Genomic DNA, 15,929 nt, shown 5'->3' with positions numbered 1-15,929 from the left:
GCAAGCGCGGAGCTGCTGGGAGCATCATCGGCCCCGGAGAAGGAGCGGCTGGAAGCTCTGCGGAAGAGGTAGTTAAAGCAGCCACTAGCATCCCAGCAGGTTACGCTCTGTAACGCCCCTTCCAAAGGAAGCCAGCCAGGCTGCGAACTAAGAAATAAGGAGCAGCACCAAATCACTGCATAATATACACACTTTATTTATGAATTTGTATGTATACAGACTTTCTATACACACCATTACCTATATAATAAAAATGTACATGTGTATACATGGTCGTATAAATATAGAACTGTAGAAATCTTAGAACTGATCCTGTCTATTCACAGCAACTCCTCGTGTGGGACCGCTTTGTTCGAGTAGCCGTCATTTGAGACTTGGGCAAAAGGGGCAAGTGTCATTTGTGTTGGTTTGTGCCCAGAATTTGATGCACTGGAAGAGAGAGAATTAGTCAAGAGCCACAGGCACAACTCAAAGGCGCTGTGAACATAGCGTGGCGCGACTTTTCCAGAAGAGTGCTGGCACGAGCACTCATTTTAAGGGATGGTTTCTTTTGCTCCTTAGAGACAGCCTCCATCAAAAGGTCGCCACGCGGAAGGAGCCCTCTTCAACCTAGCAGGATCACCAGGCCCTCCTCAATGCATGGTTTTCCATTTCCTTGGCAGTTGCTGGAGGCCCCACAGGGATTTGGGGCCAGCACTGCGGGATGAGAAGGCTCCTCCTCTTCCCAAGAGCTCCTGTGCACAGACACACAGTGCCCAGACACCTGGGCGACGGTGGCAGCTCTCTCCATCGCCCTGTATTCTACAGATCCTCCCAGACTGTCCTGCTCCAAGAAGGCAAAAGGCCAGGACCTAACGCTCCCAGCAAGGAGCACAGGCTCGGAGGATGGAATAAGGACAGTCTGTTCCCAAAGCCGCCACCAAACGGCCACTCAGAGCGGCCCAGCAAGGAAAGGGAGGATGACAGGATGAAGAGTTGTTGTTTATTGATCGTACCGTTCTCCTGGCAAGATCTCAGTATAACAGGGACTCGCTACACGTGCCCAGGGCCCACGGAAGAGAACTGGCACTAGGAACCATTACGAGGAACCCAAGAGCGGCACGCAGTGGGGAAACACACTCACCTCCTTGTGCAGCACGTGCGAGCAGGCCATGGGGTGAAGGTCACCGGGCTGCACGAGCTTCTGGCACATTAGACACAGCTTACAGGCAGCCGGGGTCTGGGACGAGCCGCGAGGGAACAGAAAGGAGACAGACACGAGTCAGACACCCCAGCTCAGACCACATACTCCACATTCCAGCCACTCGTCCCGCCAGCAGCAGCCAGGGGCCAGTTTGCCCGATCCTCCCTCCGCACACAGCCATCCCATGACGTTAGAGCCTCTGCCACCTCTCTTGCAGCCGTTCCCCTCTCCCTCAGTGGGGAGCACAAAGGAGCCCTGCCCATAACCCTCCCCTTCTACCTCACCAGCCCGAGCAGCTGCATGAGGAGAGAGGTCCCAGCTTCACCGGCGCACTTCTCAGAAGGGCTCCCTCCCTCCGCTTTCCCCGGGCATGGTGAAGTGCTCTGGGAAAGCCAAAATGCCTTACATGTGACGCTGTTCCAGGGTAAGCCACCTGGGCCGGGGGCAGGAACATGGGCGTGCTGATCTGAGGCAGCGGAGCAGAGAACATGGGGGCTCTGATTCGACTGAGAGGCTGCAGCAAGGCAAACGAGGCACATCAGAAACGCTCAGCAGGAAAGCACAGCCGTGTTACCCCACGTCACCTCGGGGAAAACTGCTCCCGCCGTCAGCAGAAAGGGGAACCCAGGGGACACGCCTGACGCACAGCCCGAGCTCTGCCTGGCCCAGCAGCGGGCCCTGGGCGGCTCAGTCTGCGGGGAACCAGGGAGCAGGCGCAGCTCCTCACTGCTACCCAGGCTCTCCTTCCCAGCACCCCACCGCGAGGAGTCTGGTGGGCCCCGACCGGTCCCGCACCGCTCACCCACCTGAGCCCCGGCCGCTGCCCGCTCCTGCTGCTCCGCCAGCTTGGCCGCCACCAGCTGGTTCAGCTCCTCCATGGTCAGACCCGCCATGGTCCTCCGAGCAGTCTTGATCTGCTGCAGTATGTTGGTGAGCTGGGCCCTGCAGGGACAGCAGACTGCTAACAGCTCCCAGCCACGGCCAGCGAGCCGAGCGGCCCCCACGGACCAGGACCCTCCATCAAAGGCCCTGCAGCACCGCCCCCGGTGAACCAGCCACCCCAGCCCCAGGGCAAGCCCGTATCACAGCAAAGGAGTGCGTGCTCTCAACCGTCTACTGTCTAAAATGAAGGGAATCATACGCTGAGGCAGCTTCCGTCCTCAAAATGCTGGGGAAAGAGCGGGAAACCCCAGCTGGAACGAGAGACAGCGCCCACCTGCCGTGCAGGCAGGATGCGGCACCCACCGCGGAGGCTGAAGGACTCGCCTGAGGCGGCGCTGCATGTCGGGTGCTCTTGGCTGTGCTCAGCTACCACCGCCGTCCTTTAGACAAAGCTCCAAACGTTCCTCATTCCCAGTGCTACGGCAAACCCGACAGAGAGCGCCCAGACTTTGCTCCTCACCTTCAGGCTTCCCTCACTCCCTCCAGACCCCACAAGCGCCAAAACGAGCTCCGCTCCCCCTCACCCCAGCTCATGGCCCACACACGAGTCTTCACTCTCGGGGAAGGTCAAGGCGAGAGACGCTTACTTGTTGCACTGTGGAAACCGAGTCAACAACTTCTCCAGCAGCTTTTCCAGCTTATCGGCTGGCTGCAGCCTGTGAAACTCTGGAGTGACGTTAACTCCTCCCAGGCCCGGCGGCGGAGGGATGGAGGCAGCGGGAGTCATGTGAGGGCTGTGCGTGCCAATAAGCGATGCCACTACTGGGCTGTTTCTTCCTTGGGAAGCAGGCAGCGGCGGGGAAGGCTGGTTGGGCCTGGAGATCGCAGGGTTCAGGAGAGGAAAAGAGAGTGCCCGAGGATCGGCACTTGGCATGACCATGGGAACGGGAACTGGTCCGATGGGAAACGGGAGCCTGGGCGTAAGGGATGGGTTGGGCTGGAATGCCGTCAGCATGAAATCTGTCTGAGAAAGAAAAACAGGGGGAGAAGAAAAGGCTGGTTAGAATAAGCCCATCTGAAAGCAGAGCTGAGTGCCCCCCTCCCCAGCCAGACAGGAGGTGGGCTGAACCGCAGGCAAGGGAAAGACCCTTCCCCTCCTCTCCAGGCACAGCAGGCAAGCCCAGAAGGACAGGGCAGAAGCACAGGACTCCAGAAAACGCAATCCCCACAGCCTCCTTCAATGCACAAAGCACGGGCAGTGCCAGCTACAGGCCAGCGGGCAGGCTGCCCCCAGGGCCTCACAGCAACCTCCCGGCAGTGACAGCTTGTGTTCGTGAGGCTGGAGAGGCACTCACTTCTGAGGGCGGAGGTGGCAGCGTTGGGGTTGGGATCTGTGGGAGGCTGCTCAGCTTTGTTCCATTTCTCACCATCTGAATGTGGTCGTTGAACTGATCCTAGCAGAGGAAGGAAAACAGAGGCATTTATCAAAGCCTCCTCCACCTGAGGAAGCTTTGGGCACTGCGTGCCTAGAACAGGCAGCTTTCCCTGCCTGGCCAGAGCATTCTCAGCCCTGGAACAGTTACAGGCCCTGAAGCAGACACAGTTTAGTTCCACAGGAGTCAAGAGCATGAAAAAGGTCCTGGAGGGAGAAACAGAGTAACCGCCTCTGCAATTAACCAACACGCTGCGTTCATATCCACACACGTGAGCCTGAAGAGACAAGCAGAAAATCTCTGCAGCTGCTCGCAAAGGCAGACCGACTGTGCCGTGCTTTGGGGCACACGGCTTTTTATGGATCTTGGTCCTCTCCCAAAGAGGGCTGAAACTGAGCATGCGAAGTAGCGTCAATGCAAAGAACTGCTCGCCGTTAGGCTGGGGGCCGTCCGGCAGGAACTTACTCGGACACTCTCCTTGGTCATTCGTATCCTGTTCAGCCTCATCTCCCACTCTTGCTTTGGCCTCATCGTCTCCAGCGTGGGCGGTGCAGACCTGCAAGCACAACTAAACTTTCCCACTTGCAACTGCGCTCTCGCTCCAGCAAAGTGGGAGCAACTACCACCCCACACCCTCCTGCCTTCCCCCAGCGGGCTCCTCTGCTCCGGCTGGGCGGGAAGAAGGGCTCACACCCACGCGAGGAACCCCGCAAGAGGAGAGCGCGTGGTGCTACCAGAGCATGGACTGATCTGGCGGACAGAGACACGGCCACCACAGTCAACGCTGTGCCTACAGCACTCGGTGTAGAGCATGGCACGTGTTCAGCAGATGGACAGAACGGGGAACGCGCAGAGCCCTTGTTCTGTGACACGACTGAGTCACTTTATTTTAATAAGACAGCCACAGGACACCTTGAGCTATTTCAGTCAAACCTGCAGCGTAAGCTGAGGAAAAGGAAATGGGCACGTAGGGACAGCCGAGTTATCCCGCCGTTTCTGAGACTACAAGGACTTACTTGAGGTAGGTGAGGTGTAGCTCTGCTTCCTTTTCTGCTTCTTCTAGTTTCAACACCAGCAGCTCCTTTCGGCTCTCCAGGGAGAGGATCTAGCAGACAGAGGCCCCACATGAAGAGCAGTTTTTGTAGTCCCTTGTTTCATGCTGCCAGAATGTAACCCCTTCACTAAGCACCATGCCTCGTGCACTGGGGCACCGCTCCCGACTAACGTTTACTGCACCGATACTTGCTTACGCCTTCTCTTGTCCCACAAAGAGGGGGACTTAGCCTCATCCTCAACTGCTCCTAATTTCACAAAACAATTCATTAGCAACCTGGAATCTCACGAAGACCCTCTTCAACAACTGCTTTGCGAGCAAGGAGTCACCTACTAACCTCTGCTTTCCAGGCCCGTTCTGTCTCCTCCAGAATGTTCCTGTTGATTTCATTGTGCTGGTTCTTCAGTTTATCCAGCTCCATCTCCCACAGCTGCCTGCGGACAGAAAGAGAACGAGCCTGCTTAGGTTTAGGCGCTGCAATGGCATGGAACAGGAGAGCTGACAAACTCCCACAAAACCGATCGATCCCGGTAGCTCTGGATGGGGTGGAACCGTAGAAGATCGACAGCTTCCCGACCATGACACCAGCCACAGATCCCAAGGCTGCGTGAGTCACCGTCCCGAGAGCGAGCTGTTCCAGAGCACGCAAACAACCAGTGTGCAAACACCCTGGGCAAAACGAGGAGAGGGGAATTCCCCCCGGCAAAATACCGTCCAACTCCAGGGAAGGGTGGACAGGTCTGAACCAGGAAGCATCCTGAGACAGCACACAGAACTAAGCGGTTCTGATCCTGGAGAAGTTTAAAGCTGGCCCTTTCCACCTGCGTTACGTGAGCATCCATGCCTGGAACCGGAGCTTCTCTGCCCAGCTGTGAAATACCCGAGCGTCCCAGAGTTTAGAGCAGTTGGGCAGCTGTGGGGAACGGACAGAGAAATAGGGTTGCCCTAATTCTGGGAAGTGGAAATTGAATCAGAGGTAGCACTTACAAGCCGAGTCAATCCACTGAGCATGAACTCTAATCTTACGGGATCTTTATGTCACAAGGATCTAGAAGCCTGTTTGTGACCAGGATAAAAGAGGATTTAACGGAGAGAGCGGGGCACCAGCCTGCCGGAAGAGGAGATAAAACCTTTAGAGCGCCTAAGTGGACAGCACCGTGAGACCGCTCTCTCTAGCCTAACCCACCAGAAGCATCAGATTCACTCCAAAGCAAAACGACTGGAAGGAAAAGGGCATTCAACAGCACTAATCCAGTAACAGATAAGAGCCTTACTTTTCATCAGACTGCTCTGCAATCAGAGAAGCAATCTTGTTTTCCTTCTCCTCCTGCTCTTTCAGCAACCTGCACAAGAGAAAAAGGACAGATGGAGTCAGCTGCTGCGAAGGTGTTATCGCCCAGCCCCTAACGCCGCAGGTCCCAAGTTTAAACAACATATTGGCACGGCTGCGCGCCCAACGTAACGCCACACTCTGAGGGCTGCACCATCCAATAAATGTTTGAAAGCAACCGCCAACGTCCTCCAGAGCAAAAATTTTGCTGTATCATGATAGTGCACAAAGACCGTGGCGTAGAACCAGAATCCACCGCAGGGAGCTGTGCCACTCTGACAACACACGCTTCGCAACTGCTCACTCAGGGGGAAACGGGCTGAGTACTTGGAACCATTACTAAAGGAGCTTTACCCAAAAACATCCCGAGCCCCCAGAATAATACTTAAAAAAAAAGAAAAACAACAAAAAATCCCAAAAAACCCAGACCTCTACCACATGACAAAACGGCTCCATAAAAGTGCAAATTCACCACCCAAAGGAACCTCCCAATCTCCACAAACAATTTGCGTTTTGCTTGTGTTAGACCTGCCCTGAACCCAGTGAGATTCTCTGCACAGGGCACGCAGCCTGTCTCACAGCAAGGCCTGACGGCAGCAGTCAGTCTTCCAAACCATCCGGTGCAAGGCATGGTCAAGTAGCCTACCGAAACGGGAGATTTTGAGGAGAACAACTTGGAAAGGCCAATGAGACCCCACCCTTAGCACTGCAGTCCTGCCTCCTGCGGAGAGGCTCTGGATTCTGAAAGACGGCAGCACACGGAGCTGAGCTGCACGTTCCCTTTGCCAAGCGCCGTCCACACATACACCTGACAGGCAAAGCAACAACCTGCTGCCCAAAAACTCACGTTTTCTGTAATCAAAAGGCGCTCTCTCCGTGGTAGATCCATTCAAAACCATACAGGTCTGTCCAAAACCGCTCACCAATACTCGCTGCTTCCCAAAAGTTCAAAGTGATCCTCTTTTGCTTAAGCAGGTACACATCAGGGTTAAACAATACCTTTTCCCTTCCCAAAATACTACTTCATTTTCCATATTAATACCTTCTGCCTTTCTCACAGAGTTTCTCAATTTCTGCTTTCAGATCCTGCTCTTTCTGCAAGAATTCTTTCTTTTCTTTCTCCATCTTCTTCTTTGTCTCTTCTCGCTTGATCGTAACATCCTGAATTGCTTTCAGGATCTCCTGGAGTAAAACAAGCATCACACGATTAAAGAGCAAAATGCACAAGTAACTGTTTTGTTTTTAAATCCATTATTATTTTAGACTAATTGAAGAGAGATTATGAGATTACACGTGTCACCAAGATCTTTCTTTTTAGTAGGCCCAGGCAAGATATATAGCAATTGCTACGAGGAAACCCAGGAGACAGACAGACAGTCTGAACCGCAGGTTCTTCTGCCTTTTTAGAGGGGTTTTAAGGTGCAGGGAGTTCTGCTCTGTTTTAGATCTAGCCGATGAGACACTGATGGTTCCTTCTGCCTTAAGGTGAGCTACTACAGGGCCAGTTGTGAATCACTCATTTAACCTAGTGATCCTAGAGAAACGGCCTCAGAGATCTAAATAATCACACGGCACTAATTCTCCTCACTTCACAGCAGTTTTCATTTGGAAAAAACACTGTGCTTGCTGAAGAGGCATTGCAATATCACCGGCAGGAGCAGACGTGCGTGCAGGATGCTGTGTTAGAACTAGTTCTGAGCTGCTCAGCACCCCGATTTCGGCAGGGGCCAGCCCTTAGCGCTGTAAGCAGTGTCGTACAGAAGGGAGACTGCCACGCAGTGCGTCACTGCCACCTCTCACAGCCTGCTTGCTCTGCACAAGGCCAAAGCAGCCCGCCTGAATCGTGTAAGCGGCAGTGCTAACAGGCAGGTTAAACAAAAAGAGAACTTCGCCAAATACCTGGTGGTTCTTCATCTCCTCTTCCCTCCGCTGCTGAAGCTGCTTAAGCTGTACCTGCAGCTGATTCTCCACTTGCCTCTGTTTGTCCAGCACCTCCTGGTAACGCTCCTTCAACAAAGCCCTCTCGGACATCATTTTGTCCTGCAGCAGAGAGCAGAAATTTAGGGGGAACCTTCCACCTCCCTCGCGCTGAAGACAGCAGGGACAGGGGCAGGAAAGCTGAGCAATGTAGAAGAGCCTGCCGTCAAGAACCGCAGTTAAACAGCTTCCACTTTCAAAGCTCAGGCTCTTGAGATCAGAAAAGATTAAGAGAGGCACTGCCTGGAGCTCACACTACATTTCCTCCTTTAAAGAGAGCAGCTTAAGAACTCCAAGGCCAGTGTTTAAATGAGAAAAAACACCCTGGGGGAAGAGCAGTGCTCCAGCTCCTTTGCCCGGCAGCAGCTCTGGAAGTGCAAGCGGCAGAGCCTGGACCCGATCGCAGGGCTTCGATACCCACCAAGTTCTTCTCGATATCCTGATCCGTGTTCACGTCCGTATCGGCCGTCTTGAAGTCAGTCTGCGAAGGGAGATGACTGCTGTCAGACCCGCCACCCCCGCAGCTTCACAGCGACTGGCCAGACCCACGCCATCAGCCGGCCCTGGAGAAACACCGCCGGTGGCAGCACCCCCACCCGCCCTCCCCGAAACCGGCCGGCTTCCCGAACACCCGTTTTAGCAACCCTCGCCCCACAAACCCCAACATCCACACCAGCCTCCCCCCCTTGCAGCCGCGCTCCCCCCGCAGCAGGGCCTGCCCCAGGCCCGGCAGCAGCTCGGCGCAGCCCCTGCCGCTGCCCGGCGGACACCCACCTGCACCGCGATGTTCTGCGAGGGCCTGGCGGGGGCCGCCTCCGCGTCGGGCTCCTCCGCCTCCCCGCCGCTCTGCCCCGCGGCCTCCAGGCCGCCGGGTCCAGGCTCCCCCTCGCCGCCGGGCAGCGTCGGGGCCTGGCCGGGGGCGGCCGCCGGCTCCGCCTCTCCGCCGGGACCGCCCGGCGCCGCCTCGCCGGGGCTCTCCGGGGCGGCGAGGGCGCTCCCGCTGCGCAAAACAAACAGGTCGGTGACTCGCTGCGCCCGCCTCGGCCCCGCTCCCGGCCCAGGCCCCGGCCCTACCTACCTGCCGGGCGGCGCGGCGGGGCCGGGCTCGCTGAGACGCGGCGGGGCCGGGGCGGCGGCGGGGCCGTCGGCCTGCGCCTGCTCCAGCGCCATGGGGGCGGGCGGGCGGGCGGGCTGGCTGCGGGGCTGGGCCCGGGCCCGGGCCCGGCGGGGCGCGGCGCAGAGCTGCCCGGAGCGGCGCGGCGCGGAGCGGAGCGGCACGGCCCGCGCCCCCGCCGCCCCGCCCCTTCCGGCGGCGGCGCAGAAGCGGCGCGACCGGCCCGAGGGCGCCGCCTGGCGGAGGGGAGGCCGCGCCGCCGGGAGCGGATATGACGTAGCTGTCAGCGGCCGTGGGTATCCGGAAGCGGCGGCGACGGCGGCTCATGCCCGGTGAGGGGGCGGCGGGGCCGGGGCCGGGGCCGGGGCAGTGGGGTCGGGACGGGACGGGACGAGACGGGCTGGGCTGGGCTGGGCTGGGCTGGGCTCCTGGGGTGCCCGGCAGCCCTGTCCGCCCCTTCGCCCGGGGGTCGCCGGTTGTCGCTGCCTCCCCGTCTCCCCAGGCGGACCCAACCGGGGGCTGGAGGCCCAGCATGGGGCGCCCGGCCGGCCCCCGGCAGGTGGGGGAAGCGGCGGCAGGCCTGCCCTGCGGCGCTGCCCGGCGGCCGCTGGCTTGCCCCGGGCGTCCCTGAGCTTTGGCCACCGGGAGTCGGGCTCTGGCCAGCGCTGGGGCGTGCCCGTGCTCCCCAGTCTCCCTGGCGCCAGCTGCCCGGTGGAGTGGGGGACGCTGGGTCTGCCCCGGGTCGCTGCGAGGTGCAGGAGCTCTCCGGAGGTGCCGCTCTCTTGAGTGTAAGGGCAGGCACCGGCGGATAAAGCCCTTCTTCTAGGGAGAGAAATCTGGACCTCTGTGTCTGTCATAAACCGTAGCTGGTGAGTTGTATCAGAGGCTTGGAAGCCCACCGAGAGAGGAAAACGGCTGGGGCAGTCACTAACGGCAAACTGCGGGGGGGTGGCAAGCTCCAGGCAGTGCCAGGGTGTGGGAAACAGAGCGGAGTTTCGGGAGGCGCTTCCCCCCTGTGTGGTGCCGTGGCTGGTGGAATGGGTTGAATGGTGGCATGGTTGAACTGGGGCTCGGTGGTGGTTTCCACCCATGCTAGTTGAAAGCAGGTTCCTCCGGACGTGGAGCAGGTGAGAAAACGCGTTTGGTGGGGCTTCCTCCAAAGAGGAACCGGCTCTCGGCTGTGGGCGTCTCACGGAGTGTGGCCTTTCTGGTGACATTTGCTTCTGTGCCAGGCTGCGATAAGAAAAGAAAGTGGCCCCTCTTCCGCCAGTCAGCAGCGGTGTGCTCTGGCAGGCAGGGTGGGCAGAGAGGATTGGTCCCTGCCCGGTCCCTGCCCAGTGCTGCGCTGCTGGGAGGGAGCTGCTTTGGCTGGGGCTTCCCTGGAAGACGCTCTCTGCTGTGCGGGGGGGTTGGTAGCTAACCCAGGTTTCCTGGCATTGCCCACTAGGAGCCATAGGGCTCCGTGGGACCTCCAGGTGAGGCCTTGGCCACCCTGTTCCGGGTCAGAAGAGTTTGGTTCTCACTGGTTTTATTTTCTGCTCTTTGCAGCCCGCCTGTCTGATGCCGCATTGGAAGCGGAGGGTGCCGCTATGGAGCGCAGGGATGGAGGCCACACTCTGTATCCACACGTGCCTTTGGCTGAGTGCTGCCTGGATGCCCCTCGTGTTGTCAGACGGACTGGCCTGCGTCGGGGAGTGCACTCCTGGCACTGATGCTCAGCACGGCAAGCTGACGTGGGCTGTCAGCTTGGACGCGCCCGAGGAGGAGCTGGAGCAGCAGGCAGAGGAGCTGGCCCGGACTGCAGGGCTGGTGAACATGGGCCGCGTTGGCGAGCTCAGGGGCCATTACCTCTTCACCTACCAGCCCAATGGCCATGTGGCGAGCGAACCTGAAGCAATAAGGAGGGCGGTGGACACTTTGTTTGCACAGCATGACAGCGTGCGGTGGCACTCAGAACAGAAGCTTCTGAAACGTTCCAAACGCAGCCTGCACTTTAATGATCCCAAATACCCTCAGCAGTGGCATCTGGTGAGTGGTTTTCTGGCTCTTGTGCTAGCAGGCTCGGGCTGTTTGTGTGGCCACATGGCAGGCAGAGCAATCACTTTCTGTTCTTGCGGCAAGGAGGACGTACACCGAGAGCTCGCCCTGCCCGCCCTGTGCTCGCCACCATAATGGGAGGAGGCAGCTGCCACAACTGGTCGTGCACCAGTGGTGCTGGGGTGGGCAGAGGGGTTTTGGCTGGATCACGCTGTACGGCTAGCAGGCTGGAGCGTGGTGTCGGCCCTGCGGCGCTGGGCACTCACTTTGTGGCTCGAGGACTGTTGCTGTCTGTTCATGTCAAACAAATCTCCCATGGCTGCCTTGTGACTCCCTGTGCTCCTAGCCCAGCCCCAGCCCCGCACATCATAGCCAGCACGCCCAAAAGGTCTGGCAGCTCCTTTCCTCACAGCTGACCCACTCCTCCGCTTTTCCTCTCCCCTCGCTGTCCTTCCTGGTGCTTAGAACAACCGCAGGAGCCCCGGGAAGGACATCAATGTCACAGGCGTCTGGGAGCAGAACGTGACGGGGCGCGGTGTGACGGTGGTTGTGGTGGACGACGGCGTGGAGCACACCATTAAAGACATACAGCCAAATTACGTGAGTGCCGGCTTCGCGGCGTAAGCGTGCGAGTGCACGGCTGCTGGCAGAGCCTGGCCCGTGCTGTCACCCCGGGCTTGGCCAGGGTGGGAAGTGCCAGTGGCAAACCTTTCCCTGGGAGATTCTGCACCCAAGCTGCAGGGTTACCAGCCTTTGTGCTACCTCTGGGAGGCAGCTGCTTACACAGGAGAGCTGGCCTCCCTCTGCCCCACAGCAGTTGCTAAGGACCAACGCCTCTGTTGGTCCCTTTCCCACAGCAGCAGATAGCAGTATTGAGCTGCAGCCCTGTGTGGAAGCAGCCTCTAAGTTCCCGTGACTTCCAGGCTGTGTTTCAGCCCGCATAGCTCTTAGTCCCGGTTTTCCCAAAAAGCGGAGAGCAGAGTCCTGCATCGTGACTGTGGGTCTGTTTACAGAGCCCAGAAGGCAGCTATGACTTAAATTCCAATGACCCCGACCCTATGCCTCACCCTGACGAGGAGAACGGCAACCACCACGGGACCCGCTGCGCTGGGGAGATTGCTGCCGTGCCAAACAACAGCTTCTGCACAGTGGGAGTTGCCTACGGGAGCCGCATCGCAGGTACGTGCATGCAGCACCACGGCGTGTTGCGCTCATGCCTGGCTGTCTCGCCTCTGATTCTGTGGGGCCGGGGCACAGCTCCGTGGGAGGGGTGGCTTGGGCGAAGCGGCTCTGAGTCAGCCGGTGCCTTGCTCAGGCTGGTTGCTCTGTCAGAGGGAGGAACCGGCGTCTGCCTGAGCTCCTCTCCAGAGGAGCCAGTTCCTGGCGGAGCACGATAGGTGTGTGCTGGGGCAGCTTTTCCGGAGTACTCCCAGCACGCCGCCTGCCTGGCAACAGATCTTTTGGCAGATGCGCATCTGTACTGTGCAGCCTAAGCCAGGCAAACGTGTGACGACGTGCCCGCTCTGGTGCAGTGCTGCAGGCTGTATCTGGAGGCACTGAGGAAGCAAATGTTTGCCAATCCCCTGCGCTACCCTGGCCCTTGGTCTCGGCTCTGCCTTGCGGGGATGAACAGGATGCGAAGGTCCAGCTGCGTGTCTCTCCTCTGCAAAGCCAGGGAATGTGCCACTGTGGCCTCGGCTGTCTCCGGAGCTCTTGTGCTCCTTCACGGAGGGAGGCGAGTTCTCTGTGCCGGGCAGGATGCATCCCTGACAGAGCAGAGGACGGTGCTGCTGTGCCGCAGCCTAGGACGTGATTCTCTGCATACTCGGCAGATGGTGCCACATTCCCTGGCTGCGACACGGGGCTGGGGAGTGGGTGGGCCCCGGGGTGTCAGCAGAGTGCTGGGGGTCAGGAGCTCGCCCGGGGCACTGCAGGCAGCTCTGCACCCCTGCCCTGCGCTCGGCTCCCTCCCTACCTCGCCCCGATGGGGCGCTCCCCGAGCAGCCACCCTGATTGCGGCACAGCATGGTCCCCAGCCGCCAGCCGGCCTGGGAGGCTGCGGGCAGGTGCTGCTAGCAAAGCCCGGCTGGCAGAAGGAAAGATGAGCTCATAGTTTAACCGAAGCATGAGGAATAGGGAGGGTTTACCCTGGGTTGCTCAGGCGGACCTGGCACATCTTCGGGCTTCAGCTGTCCAAAGCTATGCCTGGCCTTGCAGGGTGAGTGCGGCGGGGCAGCCTCGAGCGCTGTGGGGGGATAGGGCACTGCCCTGGCAGCGTGGAAGTGCTGGAGCCAGTGTGGTGCCAGCCCGGGCGGGGAGAGCCAGCGCATCCCTCGCTGGGCTGCTCCGCTCCTCCACAGGGGAGGCTCAGATACGACAGTAAAAAGCCGCGTGTGCTGTGTCAGGAAGAGCTGAGATGGGTGGGCGGCTGCACTGTTTATAAATAGGCTTAATGGAGACGCGTGCCTCGTTTCCATTTGTAACATGCTTTGCCAGCCTAAACTGTGATGCAAAACCGTAATTATTAATGGTTTGGGTCACTGAAAACTCAGCATTGAGCTTTTATTGGCTTTGTTGGAGAAGTGGCCTTGCCCTCCTGGTCTGAGCACAGTAGCTGGGGTCTACTGCATCTCTTGAGCCCTTCCCTTAGCAGGCAAGCGTGCCGCCCTTCCCAAAGCCACGCCTGGCTGTTTGGCAACTTGGAAGAGGAAGCAATTGCTCCAGGCAGGGACTAGCCCTGAAAAGTACTGGGATAACTGAGGGCGGGACGTGAGGAAGGCCCTGGGGAGCAGTGTTCTGGGTAGGGGGGCTCAGGGGTGCACAGAAGTGAGCCCAGATGGTGTTCGGTTGTGCTGTCCCCGTCCCCATCTTGGTTCTGGCAGTGGGACTGTAGGACTTGCTTGGCAGAAAAACCATGTCCAGCAGAGGACATGGAGCTGTGTGGGAGGGTGCACCTACAATCCCTCGCACACATCGAGCCCCCGTGGACTGATCTGCCGGGTTCTGACGAGCTCTGTGAGATTCAGTTCTGTCAGGCTGGGAGCGTGAGTGTCCCCGGTGTGAACCCGCCAAGGAATTTGTTTGCACTGTTTATACAGCTTACTTTGATCCACTTCAGTCATGTTCATTGTCCTTTGTCCTGCAGGCATCCGAGTGCTGGATGGGCCCCTCACCGACAGCATGGAGGCCATCGCCTTCAACAAGCACTATCAGATCAATGACATCTACAGCTGCAGGTGAGCCCCAAGGGGACCCTGAGCCAGGTCGTGCCAACACCCAGCAAAGGCCCATATGCCCTGCTCTGCCTGGGGACGCGGTCACAGCTCATGGCTGAATGCTCACACCAGTTCCTCTCCTCCTGTGGCTCCAGCTAGCCTTGAGGCACCAAAATCAGTACTGCTTTTTTGGGTCCTGTGAGCGTGGCTGGCAGGCAGGCAGCCAGGCTGCGAAGTGGTGGGTCTGTCTCACAGAGGGGACACCCTGCCCGTCCCCCTGGGCTCGGCGCCCATCTGTGCCCTGCAGTCAGGCTGTCTCAGGGGCTCTGTGTGGCTGAACCTCAAGGGGGTGTGCAGCTGGGCACGTAAGGTGGGGTGCTCTGTTACTGCTGTTAAGAGTAACATCAGTATTCCTGTTACCGGAGAGCTGGCCTGTGCTGTGCACGGCACCTATGGTTGTGAGGCCGCCTTCTGAGCTCCGCTCCAGCACCTCCCACAGGCCGGCTGAGCTGGAGGGGCCACCGTGCCCCTGCTGTGGTCAGGGAGCCCCAACTGAGCTGTGTGACGGGGACTGGAATGTGTGAGAAGCTGGTTGTTAAAGAAAAATCAAACATTTTGTCCACTGGAATCTGACCCAGGGGCACAGTGCAAACATGACAGTGATATCCCAGCAGCGAGGGGCCAACCTGATGGATGGGAAAGTACAGCACCCTCCGATCCCAGTCGTGGTGCTGGGAGTAGCTGATGGCTGCTTGTAGCTCACTGTAATGGAAAACTGTAACAGGAGGAAGAGTTGCTGTCTGCCACTCCGGGGGCTGTCACTTATGGTGTCTGTCGTTGCAGCTGGGGTCCAGATGACGATGGGAAGACTGTGGATGGCCCCCATCAACTGGGAAAGGTAAAAAAACAATCCTAGCAGCACGGGCCACCCCTAGACTAGCTCTCTGGGCTTGTGATTTCTTGCCTGCCCGGACAGGCGAGGAGGGACATTGCTGTGGTGCAGCGCACGTTTGTTTGCTTCCGTTGCTGCCAGCGGAGGTGTTGCATGTTACTATGTGGTGGGGAGAGGTGACGTTGCTGCGAGAGGGCAGCATTCAGGCAGTATTAGATGAGCTTTCCAAGGAGAGGCTGGTTCCAGCAGGAAAATGCTCTTTCGCAATCTGTGGGATTATTCTGACAACTTTTACAACCCAAGGGACGCTTTCCGCTCAGGACGCTGAGCATTCCTAATGCTAAGGGTGGTTCTCAAGGCAGGGAGTGTGCCTGCAAATGCTAGGAGTAAATAAGGGGCTGGGGCGATGGCTGCATTCGCTCTCAGTGGGACCGCGGTGGGGGAAGAGTCAGAGCTGAAGCTCCTTCCTGGGCCGTTAAGGTGTTCTCACAGCGGCCGTGCTGCAGAACCTCTGCAAAACGCATCCCTCTGCCTGCGCCTGGCTCTGGCTGCCCAGGCACCGCAGCGAGGGGTCGCTGAGGGGACCCCGAAACTGGCACTGCGTTGCTTGTGGGATGTGGTTCTGCTTAGTTTCTCTTTTGCTTGGCAGCCTTTTGCTGTACCTTTTTAACCACAGGATAGCAGTTACTGTGCTGTTTGGAGCAACGCTGACAGCTGAGCTATCAGTTCACGATGACAAACGGTTTGCAGTTCTGCAAGTTAATTTATTCTCTTCCTGCATGCAGAGACAGCTGTAACAAGCTCGGGGACAC

General features: G+C 58.5%; 2 protein-coding genes across 4 annotated transcripts in view; one reads left to right on the top strand and one right to left on the bottom strand.

The window, feature by feature from the left end:
• Positions 1 to 172: 172 nt before the first annotated feature.
• On the bottom strand, positions 173 to 9,029 carry RNF214 (ring finger protein 214). The gene is made up of 15 exons (XM_063355500.1): positions 8,938 to 9,029; positions 8,634 to 8,859; positions 8,281 to 8,340; positions 7,782 to 7,922; positions 6,925 to 7,064; positions 5,827 to 5,895; positions 4,890 to 4,986; positions 4,515 to 4,603; positions 3,964 to 4,054; positions 3,421 to 3,519; positions 2,713 to 3,089; positions 1,990 to 2,125; positions 1,590 to 1,697; positions 1,124 to 1,219; positions 173 to 429 (listed from the first exon to the last, which is right to left on the bottom strand). Exons 1-15 carry the CDS (start codon positions 9,027 to 9,029, stop codon positions 364 to 366), a joined length of 1,887 nt encoding a protein of 628 aa, XP_063211570.1. The 3' UTR covers positions 173 to 363.
• Positions 8,858 to 15,929, top strand: part of PCSK7 (proprotein convertase subtilisin/kexin type 7) — a 21,078-nt gene continuing 14,006 nt past the window's right edge. Inside the window, exons 1-6 of one of the 3 annotated variants that reach the window (XM_063355456.1) lie at positions 8,858 to 8,876; positions 10,522 to 11,001; positions 11,476 to 11,610; positions 12,024 to 12,189; positions 14,156 to 14,246; positions 15,069 to 15,123. In XM_063355456.1, the coding sequence (XP_063211526.1) occupies positions 10,534 to 11,001; positions 11,476 to 11,610; positions 12,024 to 12,189; positions 14,156 to 14,246; positions 15,069 to 15,123 (915 nt within the window). In that variant the 5' untranslated portion in view covers positions 8,858 to 8,876; positions 10,522 to 10,533. Of the gene's footprint in view, positions 8,877 to 9,237; positions 9,306 to 9,601; positions 9,843 to 10,521; positions 11,002 to 11,475; positions 11,611 to 12,023; positions 12,190 to 14,155; positions 14,247 to 15,068; positions 15,124 to 15,929 lie in introns of those variants that run through there. The other 2 variants (XM_063355455.1, XM_063355454.1) reach the window with 2 other exon arrangements.

The sequence above is a fragment of the Chroicocephalus ridibundus genome, chromosome 18 (assembly GCF_963924245.1).
Source record: "Chroicocephalus ridibundus chromosome 18, bChrRid1.1, whole genome shotgun sequence".
Lineage (NCBI taxonomy): Eukaryota > Metazoa > Chordata > Aves > Charadriiformes > Laridae > Chroicocephalus > Chroicocephalus ridibundus.
The sequence above is the reverse complement of the archived record's forward strand: the minus strand, read 5'-3'. Positions and strand labels throughout refer to the sequence as shown.

What these genes read in the sequence shown, in the direction of transcription:
- RNF214 (XM_063355500.1), bottom strand. Translation starts at nt 9,029, where the DNA reads ATGGCGCTGGAGCAGGCGCAGGCCGACGGCCCCGCCGCCGCCCCGGCC. An exon ending in AGGATATCGAGAAGAACTTG is followed by an intron (nt 7,923 to 8,280) that starts GTGGGTATCGAA and finishes TCTCTGCTGCAG; the next exon opens with GACAAAATGATGTCCGAGAG. An exon ending in TGACCAAGGAGAGTGTCCGA is followed by an intron (nt 3,520 to 3,963) that starts GTAAGTTCCTGC and finishes TTCCTCTGCTAG; the next exon opens with GATCAGTTCAACGACCACAT.